The 18943-nt window shown below is 38.4% G+C and overlaps 2 protein-coding genes across 7 annotated transcripts in view; one reads left to right on the forward strand and one right to left on the reverse strand.

Annotated features, from left to right (window-relative positions):
• The window catches only part of dcaf8 (DDB1 and CUL4 associated factor 8), an 8867-nt gene extending 4593 nt beyond the window's left edge, over positions 1 to 4274 (reverse strand). The window contains exons 1-8 of one of the 2 annotated variants that reach the window (XM_020591673.1): positions 4017 to 4274; positions 3419 to 3488; positions 3211 to 3306; positions 2342 to 3003; positions 1639 to 1779; positions 1410 to 1504; positions 916 to 1026; positions 668 to 798 (exon numbers count right to left, since the gene is read on the reverse strand). In XM_020591673.1, the coding sequence (XP_020447329.1) occupies positions 668 to 798; positions 916 to 1026; positions 1410 to 1504; positions 1639 to 1779; positions 2342 to 3003; positions 3211 to 3306; positions 3419 to 3455 (1273 nt within the window). In that variant the 5' untranslated portion in view covers positions 3456 to 3488; positions 4017 to 4274. Of the gene's footprint in view, positions 1 to 667; positions 799 to 915; positions 1027 to 1409; positions 1505 to 1638; positions 1780 to 2341; positions 3007 to 3210; positions 3307 to 3418; positions 3489 to 4016 lie in introns of both variants that reach the window. The other variant, XM_020591672.1, reaches the window with a different exon arrangement.
• Positions 4275 to 6890: 2616 nt separating this feature from the next.
• LOC109955480 (guanine nucleotide exchange factor VAV3-like) overlaps positions 6891 to 18943 on the forward strand; it is a 62274-nt gene continuing 50221 nt past the window's right edge. For 4 of the 5 annotated variants that reach the window (XM_020591663.1, XM_020591665.1, XM_020591664.1 and 1 more), the window contains exon 1: positions 18116 to 18229. In XM_020591663.1, the coding sequence (XP_020447319.1) occupies positions 18170 to 18229 (60 nt within the window). In that variant the 5' untranslated portion in view covers positions 18116 to 18169. Of the gene's footprint in view, positions 7258 to 12488; positions 12606 to 18115; positions 18230 to 18943 lie in introns of those variants that run through there. The other variant, XM_020591667.1, reaches the window with a different exon arrangement.

Here is an 18943-nt window from a genome sequence, read left to right on the forward strand (position 1 = left end):
TGGGCTTCAAAAACATGGAACTCATGTTCCTTTCGATTGTATTATTATTTATAGTGACGGATGTATCATCTGTACAGATACTTTTTGCTAAACCAGGACCAACATTCACAAAGAACCTATTAAACTTTTCAACTACATCCTCCAATCTATTGACCTGTGTATCATTATCCATAAAATATTGAGGGTAGTTACTCTTTCTAGAACTGTTTCTAATCAATCAAACTGTTGTTTACTTAACTTCTTTTAATGGCATTAAGGCAGATGATGGTCTTGGTGTTAACCATATAGAGATGATTCAGTCAAGCATAATGTAACTAAGCTGTAGATCAAATTAAAAAAAATATATTAACTAGATGTATAAATTCTTGTAACTTACAGCCCTGACCTTACTCATGTTCTGCAAAAGGAGAGCCCATTGATGCTTTTCATTCAGTGAGAATAGACTTGATTCTGTTTGAGTGTCATTGCATTACAGTTGCATCATTTTAAGACAATTACTCAAGCAAGTACCAAGGAAATTAAATCACACCATAGGGATATTAAATTTTATCTGTGCATGCTACCTGCACGTTATTCATATCTCTGTTTCCACTGACAGGGAAATGCAAGTTACTATTTATAAACAGACATTTTTCTGAAAATATGTATATTGTGCAAGTGTTTTTACCTGTGCCATCATGACTGTACACAAGGCAGGTTATGTTGGTTTTGGATTCACTGGATACCAGATGTGAAGGACAAAACTTTTTCAGTACACCATTGTTTTCATTCTCATTAATCTTCCTCTGGTCATAGATTCTAAAGAGAGTGGAAAGAAAGAAATATCTAAGTAATAGTAAGCACTATCAGATATTATTATACTATCTCCAAAGCAAATCATTTGCATTATTAGTAAAATAATCAGCTGGTTCATACCTCACATACTGATCTCTCCCACCAACAGCAAAGTGGTGTGTCTTTGCTGGGTTGACAAAAATTGTGTACAGCCCGACTTTTTTATCACCCTCCTTCACAACCACCAGTTTACTGCCACAGAAATATAAAGAGACAAATAGGAAGAATTGGTATCTGCAATCGAATTACAATCTCAAAAAGTATGACGACACATGGCAAATACACAAGAACTGGTAAAGAGTAACACATGAAAAAGTGGATGTTCGCCAACAGCGACTAAAGGGCAGGATATTTGCAACATGTAGAAACTACATGCAGTTGCAGCAATACTATGTCTCATCAAAAATCCACCAGTAGGAATATACTTTGGCACAGCTTATGATATTTTCCCCATCTATTATCTACAGAAAATCCAACTGTTGAAGTGACTAAATTTAAGCTTAAAGGATAGGGCTAGTCATTTTCTATATTAATAGTATTTTCAAAAATCTCCATACAGAGGCCTTATCACTCACTTGGCGGGACGGTCTAGACGCAGGTCAATCCCATACACCACAGCATCTTCTCCAGCAGACAGAAAGGAGCAGGGTGAATCTGGCTCAAGGGCCAACTACAACGAAATAGGTAAGAAAAAAAAATACACAAACATTAGACTAACAGAGCCTTAATTATATTTACCACAGCTGCAATAAATGGCACAAACACCTTAACACTTACATTCACACATACAGTACAAATGCTCACCTTGTGTGCTGCCCCTTTATGCTGTGCTACCCGCTTGGTGTTCTTGCAGCGCTGTGTGGCGGAGAGCTCAGCCACTCTGATCTGACCATCTCGAGCACACATGGCCAGTGTGGAGTCGCCACTGTGAGGCAGGAACTTTGCCTGTGGATATTATAGTCAGAGCCAAAACTCTTTTTCTGTTTCTGACCATCATATACTTTGATTAGTAACACTTTAATCTCTGTCTACTCTGTTACTTAGCAAGTTGTTTCATTTACTACTGACCACATGAAATAATCATTAACCCTCACTGTTTAATCAAAAATTACAAGTTTCTTTGCCTTTGGTTTAACTCCTCTCACCACCATTCAACTTAAGTCCTTCATCTATCTGTTACATCCATCAGAAAACATCCGAAAGTTGCTTTCTCGGTTGATATGATCCACTGCCTGCATCAATTAAGTGATTACTTGACTGCCAGAAAATGTAACAATTTTAAGTAATTCATTGTTTAATCAACTTATCCAGCCAAAAATGCCAAACACCCACTGATTCCCTCTTCTCAAACATGAGGATTTGCTGCCTCTCTATTTTGTAGCATTGTAAATTGATATATCTTTGGCAAGCAATATGAAGGTGTCACTTTGGATCCAGAGATATTGCGATGGGAATTTTTTATTTTTCTGACATCTGATTCAGTTGCAGTGCTGCTGTTTTTCCTTACCTGAAAGACATTGCTCTTGTGGCCGCTCTCAAACACCAGCTCATCTTGACGGTTGGCCCAGTCCCAGATTACCACTCGCAGGTCATCACTGCCCGACGCCAGGCGTGTGCCTGAGGGGTTGAAGTGCAATGTATTGACGCAGCCTGTGTGCTTCTCCAGGCGGCCCTGGAGCTCCAGCCTCTGCACAAGGCCTCGGGCTCCACATACACGTCTCACAAACTGGTGCAAGTCCCTGCCAATCTCCCTGGAGCGCAGTGAGGGAACCGCCCGCCATATAGGACCACGGAGCTCACGAAGCTCTGCTCCCAGCCATGCTTCCATAGCCTCATCGTCGTCGTCATCATCATCATCATCATCATCATCATCTTTCTGTTCTTCTTCTTCATCCTCATCATCATCATCATCTGAGCTGGAGGAGTGATTGGTGCCACCGCCAGGTCTGTTCCTCTTTCTAGCTGCCCTTTTCCCAGCATCTTTATCCTTTGCCCTCTCTTGTCTGCCACCTTCACTATCTCTTTCACCATCCTCTGTGAAGGAATAGAGACCACTGCCGTCCATACTGTCTGTGTCTTCTTCCTCCTCTCCGTCTCCATCTGCCCCTGTCTGTCCTTCCACATCTGGCATAGGCTTGTCCCCAGATGCTTCTCCTGTTTCTGTGGAAGCTACTGAAACAGGGAAAGCCAGGGCCAAAAGGAATAAGGTTAAGACAACACTGACTCACTGGAGAGACTCAACAAAATGTGTACAGCTGCTAAACAAATTCAATTTAGGCCACAAAAATGAGATAAGCTCAAACCCAGAAGATATACATTTACATTTTGTACATTAGTAAACATATTATTGAAGTTAAAAGAGAAGAGCTGCTTTACCATCTTGAGAAGGGAACTGTGTTTGTCCTTCTTTGCTTCCAGAGGCATCTTCTTCCTTGTTATGATCTTCTCCAGGCTCTTTTTCTTCAGACCCACCTAAAAAAGCCAAACATGTAATCTGATTAACTGTCAGCACTATGGAGCATGACAGCTGGCAGAATTATGGTCAGTGTAAATAGTGAGTTATTTTCTACCACAGATCTTTTACCGTTAAGCACAGTGGATTTGCCGTCAGCCTCAGCCATTCTGTCTGTCGTGCGTCAGCCCGAGGGGAGAACCTTCGAGCGTCACACACATGTACAATATTAAAGTTGCTTATTAACCAAATGGGCTCACACTCAACATACGAAAAAAACCACTTGTATACTTAAGTAAACCGCCATCATTGCTTGCGCTCACTGAACTGTTGCCAACTACTGAAACCGCACTGCTTGCCGTGGGACAAGTTACATGTTAGCTCCGCCGCTTCCAAACTAACAGCCAGGCTAATTTTACTGCCTATCTTAGACAGCATGTAACCACATAAACAAACCAAATTGCTTCATGTCTGGCGCACAGGCCTGACAAATGCCCTCGTTTGCTATGTGATAATTAGTACACCGTCCTCTGCAAAACGAGCGTTACACTAACGTTACTTAACCCTGATATGAGCTATCGCTAACCAGCATGTGTGAGGCTAACATATTAAAACTCAAATAGTGCGGAGTGACAAAAAGCACCGCTTGACAGCCGAACAGGTAGTTGTCAAAAAAGTGAGCGAGCAGCTAGCACTGCTTGTAGAGGCTAACTAGCATAGCTAGCCTTACCTCTACTCGAAGGCCGGACGAGACGTACTTCTTAGTTTAGTCCTAATCTTTAGTGCAGATTTATTTTTCTCCGCTCCGCTACTTAGCAGTTGAGCTAAGTGCTTCGACTAGAAACCCTCTGACAGAAAAACACGACATTAATTATGTGGGCATAAAGCTTTGTGTAAGATAAAGACTATACAGCAAGTTAGCTGCATTCACGCAAGGTTGCCTGCTCTGTTTATGTTTTGACGGTTCTGCTTGTTTTTTCGTGGTTCCATTTCCGGTCCCGTTTTTTTTTCACCGGAAGCTTATAGAGAGGAACAGGAACAACAACAACAATAATAATAATAATAATAATAATACATTGTATATATAAGTTACCTACTGTGTCGGGTAAAGCGAAATGTCTTTTGACTAACTGAACAAATTCAGCTTTTAGGGTCACCTAAAGATTAATGTTATTAATGGCTTATTTTCTCAATTTATTTTCATGAATGGGCTGGCAGCCCCTGTGGGTAAAAATTTGTTGCTGGGCCTCTACTGGTACTATATTCCTTCCACTCTGTAAGCAAGCAATGTTTACAGTGATTTAAGAATATCCAACTGCACAAAAAGCACAAAAATAATACTGGAGGAACTTGAAACTAGATTTTGTCACAGGAACCTTCTACAAGACAAGGCTACATTATTAGTCAGTAAAGCAGGACTTGTTTTAAAGCTCCATTGATCAATTTGTTGGTCAATTGGAGGCAGCGCAACAAGCTGTAAACTCTATATTGACATATTTTTACCATATAATTTACAACACACACTGTAGGTATTCTAGTTTTGTTTCGGGCTGCCTGACAAATTTAAGTGCAATATTCATTCTTATTTAGCTCTGTTTTGGACCTCACCAGTCCCTGAGGGAAATATCTGTCTCTTTTGCTGTTAAATACTCCTCCATGTTCACCAGCATTTGTTGCTGGGTAAGTAGGGCTGATATAACAGATCATTTCTTTGCTGTAAGCAGCTTCCTGTTGCAGCTGGAAATTGAGTTGACGAGAGAACTGACAGTGAAGCAGAGCAGTAAAGTTGCAGGCAGTAAAACTAAAATGATGAACTGAAAGATATCATACTTCAAAAGCTTAAGAGCAACTGCAGTCAGCAACACTTTCACATTCCATGTGGACATTTCCACTGTTAATACATGCCATATTGCTTATTAGTGTAGTTCCAAATACATTTCACATTCATTTATTTTTTTCTGTCACTTCAGAATTAGTTTTCTTCATGGTCAGATTAACCTGTTAGTGAGCTGCTGGGCTCCTATTTGATGCCCTGTTCCTCTCACTCTCTGATCACTATCTACAGCTTTTCTGTGAAATAGAGTACCCTACTACCTGGCCTCATAATTTGATTTAGGAGTATCCAGCATATTAACACAAAAAGTAAATAAAATCTTAAACTAGATTTTGACACACATGCAGTTTGATAAGGCAATAAAGGAAGGCCAGTATCATGGCAGTTGTCTATAGGCTTTAAACAATCGCATGCTTTATTCTGAGACAAATTTTAAATTACAATAGCACAGTAGTCAGCCTGCAACTTTTAGGCCCCTGGATCTCTTGTATAGCCCGATGGCTGATTGAGTTGCCATTTCACTACAATACTGTACAATATTTTTTAATATTTGGAAAATGGGCAATAATTCAGAGATAGGAATCTAGTTCTGGGACTCTGAAGCAGTTAGGCCTGCTTAACTTGACCAGTTGGGATGTTACCTATAATACTGTAATAAAGTTTACCTGCCTTCTGGCAATACTCTATTTTAGCAACATGTTTAATATAAGCAAATTAGACTAGGTGTCAGTTTTGTATTCATTTTTTGCGCAGTATTCTGGTATGCTTGACCATTGTGCTTGACTGACCATTTATTAATATGAGTCCTTTTGCTCCATCTCTTTTCAGAGAAGTGTTCTGAGAGTGTCAGGTGGGTGCCATTATTTGTATTTTATTGCATACATATTTTTTGTATTGAAGTAAGTAAGAAAGCAAGTTTTACTACTGCTTAACCTACTTGCTGTTATACCAACTGACGTTCATAAGGCTGATCAGTGTCCAAGGAAACATCTGGTTCCCTCCCTCCCGGTCAAACTAAACGGGATCCCTCAACTTCCTTCCTGTGTTTATGTCATGGACTAAATGACAGTGAGCTACAGTAAATTCCATGGCAAGCTGATGTCTTTCTGGTTGTACTAGTAACACAGAGATCACAGTTCCTCTGCATGCATGTCACAAAGAACTTAGATTATAGTCACCTGTCACAGCTGCACACAATGTAAGCTGAGAGTGGGAGACTGTGAAGCAAAAGGATTACTCTGTAGCAAACACAGTTTCTTGTAAATGCTTAAAACTTTAGTTAGTCAGTTAGTTTACTGACAAGAAAGCAAATTAATTAACAACTTTAATAATTCCTCATTTAAGTCATTTATCAAGCAATACTGTCAAATATTTGCTGATTACATTGAATATATTTTGGGTTTTAGGCTGTTGGTTGTTGTTCTGGAGCATGGTTTCTTTAGATTTTTCAGAGTTTATATATTAATATTATTTGAAATAATAATCGATAATGTAGCCTAAATAATAATTTTTACAGCCAGATAAAATGAAACATGTATATCCTACATGAATGTTAAAAAAGAACCTGCACAAACACAATATTTTGCAGGTCTGGTTTCATTAGATTTTGTAAGTACATGCATCGGCAACTCATCTCTGAAGTGGGAGGAAATATAACTTTTAAAACTTCACGAGCACTACGACCACTTCTGAGAAAATATCTCAGAAGAAGGAAAGGGAAATTCACACAGAGGAGGGGTTTGCGGCAGCCAGCAGCTGTGCAGCGCCTATAAACTGCAGCAGCTCTCTTTATCCTCCAGAGGCCATGCTGGAGTTTGAATGGACAAGCAGGCGGCACTGAGCACAGCTTCTATCATCCCCTGCTCCGTTTTAAATTAGGGGAAAAGTTTCTACATTTGACAGCACCCTGGTGTTTTCAGGGTCCTCCGACAACATGGAGTACTGGAGGCAATGTGCGATGTGGCTGATCAGCTGCAACGTGCTGCCAGAGAACCACCGAGTAACTGCGGATACAGCGCAGGTGTTCGACTTGGCGCAAACCTTGCGGGACGGGGTGTTGCTGTGCCAGCTGCTAAACAACCTGAGACCTCACACCATCAACCTGAAGGAGATCAATATCCGGCCACAAATGTCACAGGTACACGGGTCATTTTTATGCTGCTGTCGTGTGCAAGGAAATGGAGAACTGCTGTGAGTTAAGAGCTTATGAGAACAGTGGAGGGTCGAATACGAGTATGGCTATTACAGCAAACCTGTAGTGTTTAGTCATAAACAGGCGCTCTAGAGCGAAGTTAGAATGCTCAGCCATTGTTACTGATGCTTATGAACACTATAAAATGTGTTGTGGTATGCATAAACTAGGTGGGCCTACTCATAGCTACAAGTTGGCAGCTGCTTTTCAAGAAATGAATGTAGAAATATAAATAAAGCAGGTCTCTAAACACCACAAAAAAGTAGAATCCATGCTGGAAAATCATTGTTTTTATTAGAAGCACCTGCAGGTATGGAGCCAGATCAATGACTTGAGTATTTGGCACTGAAAAATAAAGCTTGGCACTCGAAACAAAACCTTTATTAAAACAAAAAACTAAACCATAACTGAAAAGCAAACATTAGCATTGAAGCATTTGTACTGAAAAAACAATGGCATTAAAAAAGTATTAATACTGGAACAATGACAATCTTATGATTATTTTTTAAATTATGATAATTTATAAACTAAGGTTTTTACAGATTTGAAAGTGACTGTTAAGGGTTTTTATTTATCCAGAGGTGTAAAAATCTGTTGTAACATCTCCCTTAACTGTCAAATCCAAAGCCAACTTCACCGTCGTACGGCTTCCCTGCGTTCAGCAGTAGCACTCAGACCATCTTTCACTGTACTGGCATTTTCCAGCTTCAGACAGGCCTAAAATTTATTAGACTCATTCCACAGGGTGTCATCTAACATTACTGTGTGGAAGACTGTTTGGAAGATCCCACAGAATGTCTCTGATAAGCAGCTGTGCGCTGTTCATGTTAGTTACAGCTAACATTAGCTATATTAGCTATAGCCTACTTGTAGCTAACATTAGCACTTTCTGCAGCAGACCTCTGTCACACCAGCATAAAGTCAGTTAAAAGTGAGCTTTATCGTAGCTTATTTCTTTGAGTTAAGACACTAGTAGAGAGAAACACACAGCACTTTGAGAGTTCCAGTTGGAGAAGCCGCTCCAGTAGTGATGCAGCCACCCTAGGCAAACAGAAGCCTTAATGCGAACAGCAGCTCAGGGGAGAGACCAGTCCTCTCCTCATGGATCTCAACCACAGTATGCAAATCGCCTTTCTAAAGCCCCGGCCCTCAAAGCCCTCCCCTCCACGCCAAAACAATGCCAAATAAGTGAAAAATCAGAAGATTGTGAATTTTTCCAGTATTAATACTTTATTAATGCCTTTTTTATACATGCTTCAATGCCAGTGTTAGTTTTTTGAGTTATGATTTTGTGCTTTTCAGTAGTGCCTTTTTTTTAATGCCAAGCTTTAATTTTCACTGCCAAAGAGTAAAGTCATCAGTCTGGTGCCATATGCAGGCAGCAACAGTAACTGGGGTACAGAGTTAATAAAAGTTTAATGCAGAAGTATTGGAGGAGTCTTTTTTTTACCCCTTAGCTTTTTCCATGAATTCAACATAGACCATGAAATTGTCAATATTTGCAGCTTTTGATGATTTCCTGTCTGTCACACACTGTTGTGTCCAATTCCAGAGCCACGCTCTTTTCTTTGGCACCATTTCAACCTGATAAGTGTCACAGTAAACATTAAGGCCACAGAGTGACCTCTGACCCAGACTGAGATAATCATCTGATGTGGACAAGTCTGTTCTCCTAAATATGATAATTAATCCAATCTAATTTATTCAGTTTCAGTGTATTTAATATTGATTTATACTTAGTGAGGGGCTGCTAAACATCCCTTAGCCTGGGAAACCCAAACAAATGACCCGAGGCTTGCCCTCTTTACCCATCATTCCTCCTGCTGCCACTGGGGAGGCCTGAGAAAATCCTGGCTTTGAGATGAAGTAAAATCAAAAGTAAGTGATTGAAAGTAAATAATTTGTGAAACTTATTTTTATTGATATAACTGAGACACATTTCTAGCAGTATCCATATGTGCCTGTGAAAAACACCATCTAGTCAGACTCAGCATCATCATCGATACTTTTGATTCCAAATAATCTACAACAGTACAGTAATATAAAACACCATGTTATGAAACACAGACACACAAATGCCTTAGGTAGGTCTAATAATTTGTTACTGACTTCACACGGTTAACATTTTAAATTGTTGTCATAGATGTATGAGTCCGTAAAAATGAATTTAATCAGAGAAGTGGGTTTTAATTTTAAAATCCTCAAACTGCCAAAAATAAACAAAACCGTTTAGACAAAAAGACATTCTGCCTTCAAATATCTTTGCTTCAATGATAAATTTAATTTTGTACCCAAGCTGGGACTTTGGTTGTGCTTTGTCTTACAAACTGCTGTGCTGTGTGGTACACGTCCACTTGTCTTATATTGTGACAAACAGTGAAAGCGCACACAGGGCCTCATGCACAGTGGATAGTCATAGCCTACAGCTATAGGCCATCTGACTATGACCATTGAACTAGAGTTGTGAGAAGCATGCATGTCAGTGAGCTCCAGATTGTAAATGGCTTTCATTGTGCTTTGCTGACCTACGATCTGGGAAGTGGAAACAAGGGCTCGAAGGTAATGGACTGGAGCTAGAGTGGAGCGCAGGGCACTGTGATGAAAATGTGTCCAGAATTGCATTTTTTTTTGTGCTGCATCCTAGGGCTTGGTGCAAATACAAAACATGGTGTTGACAGTAAAATTCTTATGTATGCAGTTTAGACAGTTTATATGTTTTCTGCTTTTGTACATTATTTACTTTATTTTTTCATTAAGAAGGTAAGAGAACACCTGATAACCAGAAAAAGAGAATCTTCCAAGAGAGACTCCACCATCAGACAAATGAATGTTGATATATATATGAGCACAAATACAGTGTGTGTATGTGTGTATATGCCTTTTGTATTACTTACATTATGGGGACCGAAACCTGTTAACACACTCACATTGTGGGGACCCGGCCATCTAAAATCACCGAATTTTAGAGTGACAAGATGGTTTAAGGTTAGGTATTAGGGTTAGACAAGTAGGGGTTATGGTTAGGGTTAGTTTTAGTCTACAAGAGATGAATGTAAGTCAATGTAAAGTCCCCTCAAGGAATGAAAGCACAGCGTGGTGTGTGTGAACACAAATAAGATAATAAATAATGTCAAAAGGTACAAAGAATAAAGGGTTCAGAAGGTAGCCCAGTATCAAATTAACAGGAAAAGGATTGTTACTAAACAAATCACAAATATTTTTTGCACAGTGACTTCAAAAATACCAAGAAAAATGTGGACTTTTAAGTGTATTTTTTCCTGCAGTGAAGCCAAAGATGCTCTGTTTTACAAAGTAGATGTAAACAAAACAATAAGCGCGAGGGCTGTGACCAAGGCTGGCAGTTGTGCAAAGCCATCACATTCATGCACTTCCTCTGCAGACAAACAGGGCCCCCCGGGGTGGTGGAGTGATTACAGGCGCCTTCTCGATGAGCTGATTAAAATGAGCCTATTTATTCTCAAGAGCCTTGTTCTGTTCTACTTCAAATGATCACATCATCACTTAATAATGTGCTCGAAGGGGCAAATCATGTCTTTACAGTTTGCTGTTTGAATACTTTGCTGGATGTCTTCATACTTAATTTTTAGTAGAAGTGGCCCAAGCCTGACTCTGACCTCAACCTTGGACCCTGACCCATGACCATAATCACATTGTCTGTATGAAATGTGACTGTGCTCTTCCCACTGAGATGCAGATTCTAAAGGGAAATGACACAAAAAGAGCATATTGTCAGTGGTTTCATTTTTCACCATGAAACTTTCAGTTTTCACTTTCTTTTTGTGGGGTGTCTGGTTCACCTTCACTTTTATTAAAGCATCTTGAAATTCCCTTAACTCTGGTTACAGTGTTACTGCAACAGAGGTTTATTTACAATAAAACAGAATTAAATGGTTAGTTTTCCTAAATTACATAAAAACACATTTCTGCTGACCTCTGAACCTGTTTCATTCACACAGGGTTTGAGATTTCTGCTGCAGTTCAAGTACAGCTGTGATGAAGTGAACTTCATCTGTGGTGCTCAAAACACTGAAGAAACAGAGAGTGCAAAACTCCACCAAGGCAGAGCACTGCCCCCATAATGCCATTGCTCCTAAAAGTAATATTCCCATGATACTGTAGTTTGACCTTCATAATATGACTCGGTGATCATGAAAACCTAGCCCTGGCATTTGGAATCACATGTCATTCTGATATCATTATTAGTTTGAATTTATTCAATAAAAACAATATTTCAGTAATTGCGGTGTTCTTCGGCATTTAGCTCAGTAACTTTAAAGATACGTCAAATCTGTTGACACTCTACTTAATCAACAGAGTTTCAGCTAGAATTTGATCTTAGTTGGAAGTTAGTAACATTATTTGTTGTCTTACAATAGGGAGTTTTCTGTGAACCCTATAAATCTGAACATTCTGGATCACACAGATGTGGATTATTACTTGGATCCAGATCATACTTTGTGTGTGGTAAATCTTATATGGATACTATTGTGCAATTTTTGTCCAAGCACTGTAGGCATTATGCATGGAGTTAGAAGCAAAAATATTGAAACTGGCCCTATCTCACAATGGTGAAGAATCCTGGATCCAGATAGCGATATGGATCAGCACCAAATTCTAATGTTTGTTCCGTGGGCCATACACTGCCTCTTCAAAAATATTCTTGCAAATCCATTCACTACTTTTATGAGTTATGCTGTGAACAAGCCAACCAAAAAACAAACCAACAAACAAATGCCAGACAGCGTAGATAAAAAATAATTAAATTGATTTAAATATATAAATATATTTAATGCAGAAACTGTGTCAATGTTGCTTGGATCAGTTGTCCATACAGGGAGTGTTTCTTTGTCAAATAATTAGTTCAGAAATTACTACTGACTGCTTATCCTTATTCTGTGGCACTTTTTTTATGTAAAGAAATGTAATTTCTAACTTTAAAGTGCTATAGTTTTTGAGAAATCTGAGCCATGGATTTCTCAAGTCCTGGGCAGTTATAATTAGATTTTAATTCTGCATCTGATTGTGGTGGTGGTGGTGGTCTAACAGTAATATTACTTAAGTAATAAACATGCACCATGCTCTCACCATGTCGCTTGGCTAGATACTGCTAACAAGCAATACAAAACTGATGTGTGTCCATTTTTTGCCCTTTGCAGTTTCTGTGCTTGAAGAACATCCGGGTATTCCTGACATCTTGCAGTGAAGTGTTCGGGATGAAGAAAAGTGACTTATTTGATGCTTTTGATCTCTTTGATGTTCGAGATTTTGGAAAGGTAACATGCAGGTCCATATTTTTTTCCGTCACAAGTCAATGAAAAATCCTGTGTGTCATGAATGACTATTCTCAGCAACAATTTGTTTTGTTCTGGTCTGTTCTGTTCTCTTTTCGTCTTTTATTGAATTAGAACTGGCACATTGCCTGTTAAACTGACAGCTACAGCTGAGTGATAATGAGGCTTGTAGTTGCTGTTTCTAATAAATAATTCAGTTTAAGGATTTTCTCAAAGGATTGGATGGCATTGTTAGAAACAATATATTTCACGTTGGGAGAATGTGTGTCACAAACACCCAAACTGTGTTCCAGTTTGCAAACAGTATTCATCAAACCAAAAAAAAGCTGTAAAACATATCACCAAAAACAGCAAAAAGGAAAAAGAATCCGCTCTTTCAGCACAGTACATCAAATACCTGGTTCACAGCTGCAGTTATTTAGTGGGGATAAGAAAAACTTGAGATTAATATGAGTAGGTGAAACCCAAACTCTAGTACATGTGCAAGCCATACTTTCTTTCATAGTTTTTTAAAAAGTAAAGGGAACCAAATGAAGAGAACAAGAAATCACTAAAAATAAGTTGTCATCACATCATTGTGGCATTTACACAGTAGCAGCAATGAATGTCAACGCTGTAGAAAAACTGTAATAATCTCGAACCATCCAATCTACATAAATCCAGTCACACATTTAGATTAGTATATAATATAAACAAAGTGATAGAGAACCAGTCAGATGTATGGGGTCACCAACATGCGTGGCGGACGTGTGTTTGTCGGTGTGTGTGTGTGTGTGTGTGCATCTAAAATCACCGAATTTTAGAGTGACAAGATGGTTTAAGGTTAGGTATTAGGGTTAGACAAGTAGGGGTTATAGTTAAGGTTAGTTTTAGTCTACAAGAGATGAATGTAAGTCAATGTAAAGTCCCCTCAAGGAATGAAAGCACAGCGTGGTGTGTGTGAACACAAATAAGATAATAAATAATGTCAAAAGGTACAAAGAATAAAGGGTTCAGAAGGTAGCCCAGTATCAAATTAACAGGAAAAGGATTGTTACTAAACAAATCACAAATATTTTTTGCACAGTGACTTCAAAAATACCAAGAAAAATGTGGACTTTTAAGTGTATTTTTTCCTGCAGTGAAGCCAAAGATGCTCTGTTTTACAAAGTAGATGTAAACAAAACAATAAGCGCGAGGGCTGTGACCAAGGCTGGCAGTTGTGCAAAGCCATCACATTCATGCACTTCCTCTGCAGACAAACAGGGCCCCCCGGGGTGGTGGAGTGATTACAGGCGCCTTCTCGATGAGCTGATTAAAATGAGCCTATTTATTCTCAAGAGCCTTGTTCTGTTCTACTTCAAATGATCACATCATCACTTAATAATGTGCTCGAAGGGGCAAATCATGTCTTTACAGTTTGCTGTTTGAATACTTTGCTGGATGTCTTCATACTTAATTTTTAGTAGAAGTGGCCCAAGCCTGACTCTGACCTCAACCTTGGACCCTGACCCATGACCATAATCACATTGTCTGTATGAAATGTGACTGTGCTCTTCCCACTGAGATGCAGATTCTAAAGGGAAATGACACAAAAAGAGCATATTGTCAGTGGTTTCATTTTTCACCATGAAACTTTCAGTTTTCACTTTCTTTTTGTGGGGTGTCTGGTTCACCTTCACTTTTATTAAAGCATCTTGAAATTCCCTTAACTCTGGTTACAGTGTTACTGCAACAGAGGTTTATTTACAATAAAACAGAATTAAATGGTTAGTTTTCCTAAATTACATAAAAACACATTTCTGCTGACCTCTGAACCTGTTTCATTCACACAGGGTTTGAGATTTCTGCTGCAGTTCAAGTACAGCTGTGATGAAGTGAACTTCATCTGTGGTGCTCAAAACACTGAAGAAACAGAGAGTGCAAAACTCCACCAAGGCAGAGCACTGCCCCCATAATGCCATTGCTCCTAAAAGTAATATTCCCATGATACTGTAGTTTGACCTTCATAATATGACTCGGTGATCATGAAAACCTAGCCCTGGCATTTGGAATCACATGTCATTCTGATATCATTATTAGTTTGAATTTATTCAATAAAAACAATATTTCAGTAATTGCGGTGTTCTTCGGCATTTAGCTCAGTAACTTTAAAGATACGTCAAATCTGTTGACACTCTACTTAATCAACAGAGTTTCAGCTAGAATTTGATCTTAGTTGGAAGTTAGTAACATTATTTGTTGTCTTACAATAGGGAGTTTTCTGTGAACCCTATAAATCTGAACATTCTGGATCACACAGATGTGGATTATTACTTGGATCCAGATCATACTTTGTGTGTGGTAAATCTTATATGGATACTATTGTGCAATTTTTGTCCAAGCACTGTAGGCATTATGCATGGAGTTAGAAGCAAAAATATTGAAACTGGCCCTATCTCACAATGGTGAAGAATCCTGGATCCAGATAGCGATATGGATCAGCACCAAATTCTAATGTTTGTTCCGTGGGCCATACACTGCCTCTTCAAAAATATTCTTGCAAATCCATTCACTACTTTTATGAGTTATGCTGTGAACAAGCCAACCAAAAAACAAACCAACAAACAAATGCCAGACAGCGTAGATAAAAAATAATTAAATTGATTTAAATATATAAATATATTTAATGCAGAAACTGTGTCAATGTTGCTTGGATCAGTTGTCAATACAGGGCGTGCTTCTTTGTCAAATAATTAAATTGATTTAAATATATAAATATATTTAATGCAGAAACTGTGTCAATGTTGCTTGGATCAGTTGTCCATACAGGGAGTGTTTCTTTGTCAAACAATTAGTTCAGAAATTACTACTGACTGCTTATCCTTATTCTGTGGCACTTTTTTTATGTAAAGAAATGTAATTTCTAACTTTAAAGTGCTATAGTTTTTGAGAAATCTGAGCCATGGATTTCTCAAGTCCTGGGCAGTTATAATTAGATTTTAATTCTGCATCTGATTGTGGTGGTGGTGGTGGTCTAACAGTAATATTACTTAAGTAATAAACATGCACCATGCTCTCACCATGTCGCTTGGCTAGATACTGCTAACAAGCAATACAAAACTGATGTGTGTCCATTTTTTGCCCTTTGCAGTTTCTGTGCTTGAAGAACATCCGGGTATTCCTGACATCTTGCAGTGAAGTGTTCGGGATGAAGAAAAGTGACTTATTTGATGCTTTTGATCTCTTTGATGTTCGAGATTTTGGAAAGGTAACATGCAGGTCCATATTTTTTTCCGTCACAAGTCAATGAAAAATCCTGTGTGTCATGAATGACTATTCTCAGCAACAATTTGTTTTGTTCTGGTCTGTTCTGTTCTCTTTTCGTCTTTTATTGAATTAGAACTGGCACATTGCCTGTTAAACTGACAGCTACAGCTGAGTGATAATGAGGCTTGTAGTTGCTGTTTCTAATAAATAATTCAGTTTAAGGATTTTCTCAAAGGATTGGATGGCATTGTTAGAAACAATATATTTCACGTTGGGAGAATGTGTGTCACAAACACCCAAACTGTGTTCCAGTTTGCAAACAGTATTCATCAAACCAAAAAAAAGCTGTAAAACATATCACCAAAAACAGCAAAAAGGAAAAAGAATCCGCTCTTTCAGCACAGTACATCAAATACCTGGTTCACAGCTGCAGTTATTTAGTGGGGATAAGAAAAACTTGAGATTAATATGAGTAGGTGAAACCCAAACTCTAGTACATGTGCAAGCCATACTTTCTTTCATAGTTTTTTAAAAAGTAAAGGGAACCAAATGAAGAGAACAAGAAATCACTAAAAATAAGTTGTCATCACATCATTGTGGCATTTACACAGTAGCAGCAATGAATGTCAACGCTGTAGAAAAACTGTAATAATCTCGAACCATCCAATCTACATAAATCCAGTCACACATTTAGATTGGTATATAATATAAACAAAGTGATAGAGAACCAGTCAGATGTATGGGGTCACCAACATGCGTGGCGGACGTGTGTTTGTCGGTGTGTGTGTGTGTGTGTGTGTGTGTGTGTGTGTGTGTGTGTGAGAGAGAGAGAGTTTAAAAGCAATCAATATTTGTCCACCCATTGCCTGGTCTTGCATTTTTCTTGTGCACTTCTGAAGGGATTGGCCAACTTCTTTTTATTGTTGTGTTATTATGTGAGCCGGTCTCAGTGTTTGCACAGTGTTAACAGGTCAGTGGGTTTGTAGTGCGCTCCTCAGTTGTCTCTCGTGGAGCCTGATTTAACTTTGCTGAAGAAAGCAGTCTCATTCTGAGCAGCCTTATTCCCACATTGCTTCACTTCAGTGCATTTTGTCCATAAATTTCTATTATAGCATTTAGAGTTGCCTGAGCATTTCTAGGCTATGCATTAGGAAATGGATTACTGTTTATTTCTACCTACTGGAAAGTATGTTCTTTGAATTAAGATGTACTAAATATATATATTTTTATAAATTCAGTTTTAGGTATTGTTTATTTTAAATAGCTTATACAGTATCCCATGTGGTTTGAGAATTTCGGTTTTGCCCTGTTTATGTGTGGTGTTGTTAGGCCCCTTTTACTGAGGCACGTGCCTCAGTATTGATCTGCTCTGCCCCAGTAAACTCACAGATTTGAGTTTTAAGAAGATCCTTGAAGATATTTGGCAGTGGATTAATTCAGATTGATAATAATGGGAAATGGATTCATTTGCTGTTCTAATCCAGAATGTCAAAGGAAAATACAGTCTGAGGTGCATTATACACTACAGTGCGCATGTATGTATGTTGTAGCTGGTGCACTGCAGCGCGCATGGTAAATCTTATATGGATACTATTGTGCAATTTTTGTCCAAGCACTGTAGGCATTATGCATGGAGTTAGAAGCAAAAATATTGAAACTGGCCCTATCTCACAATGGTGAAGAATCCTGGATCCAGATAGCGATATGGATCAGCACCAAATTCTAATGTTTGTTCCGTGGGCCATACACTGCCTCTTCAAAAATATTCTTGCAAATCCATTCATTACTTTTATGAGTTATGCTGTGAACAAGCCAACCAAAAAACAAACCAACAAACAAATGTCAGACAGCGTAGATAAAAAATAATTAAATTGATTTAAATATATAAATATATTTAATGCAGAAACTGTGTCAATGTTGCTTGGATCAGTTGTCCATACAGGGAGTGTTTCTTTGTCAAATAATTAGTTCAGAAATTACTACTGACTGCTTATCCTTATTCTGTGGCACTTTTTTTATGTAAAGAAATGTAATTTCTAACTTTAAAGTGTTATAGTTTTTGAGAAATCTGAGCCATGGATTTCTCAAGTCCTGGGCAGTTATAATTAGATTTTAATTCTGCATCTGATTGTGGTGGTGGTGGTCTAACAGTAATATTACTTAAGTAATAAACATGCACCATGCTCTCACCATGTCGCTTGGCTAGATACTGCTAACAAGCAATACAAAACTGATGTGTGTCCATTTTTTGCCCTTTGCAGTTTCTGTGCTTGAAGAACATCCGGGTATTCCTGACATCTTGCAGTGAAGTGTTCGGGATGAAGAAAAGTGACTTATTTGATGCTTTTGATCTCTTTGATGTTCGAGATTTTGGAAAGGTAACATGCAGGTCCATATTTTTTTCCGTCACAAGTCAATGAAAAATCCTGTGTGTCATGAATGACTATTCTCAACAACAATTTGTTTTGTTCTGGTCTGTTCTGTTCTCTTTTCGTCTTTTATTGAATTAGAGCTGGCACATTGCCTGTTAAACTGACAGCTACAGCTGAGTGATAATGAGGCTTGTAGTTGCTGTTTCTAATAAATAATTCAGTTTAAGGATTTTCTCAAAGGATTGGATGGCATTGTTAGAAACAATATATTTCACGTTGGGAGAATGTGTGTCACAAACACCCAAACTGTGTTCCAGTTTGCAAACAGTATTCATCAAACCAAAAAAAAGCTGTAAAACATATCACCAAAAACAGCAAAAAGGAAAAAGAATCCGCTCTTTCAGCACAGTACATCAAATACCTGGTTCACAGCTGCAGTTATTTAGTGGGGATAAGAAAAACTTGAGATTAATATGAGTAGGTGAAACCCAAACTCTAGTACATGTGCAAGCCATACTTTCTGTCATAGTTTTTTAAAAAGTAAAGGAAACCAAATGAAGAGAACAAGAAATCACTAAAAATAAGTTGTCATCACAGCATTGTGGCATTTACACAGTAGCAGCAATGAATGTCAACGCTGTAGAAAAACTGTAATAATCTCGAACCATCCAATCTACATAAATCCAGTCACACATTTAGATTAGTATATAATATAAACAA

This window comes from Monopterus albus, unplaced genomic scaffold (assembly GCF_001952655.1).
Source record: "Monopterus albus unplaced genomic scaffold, M_albus_1.0 scaffold14.1, whole genome shotgun sequence".
In the NCBI taxonomy this organism is placed as follows: Eukaryota; Metazoa; Chordata; class Actinopteri; order Synbranchiformes; family Synbranchidae; genus Monopterus; species Monopterus albus.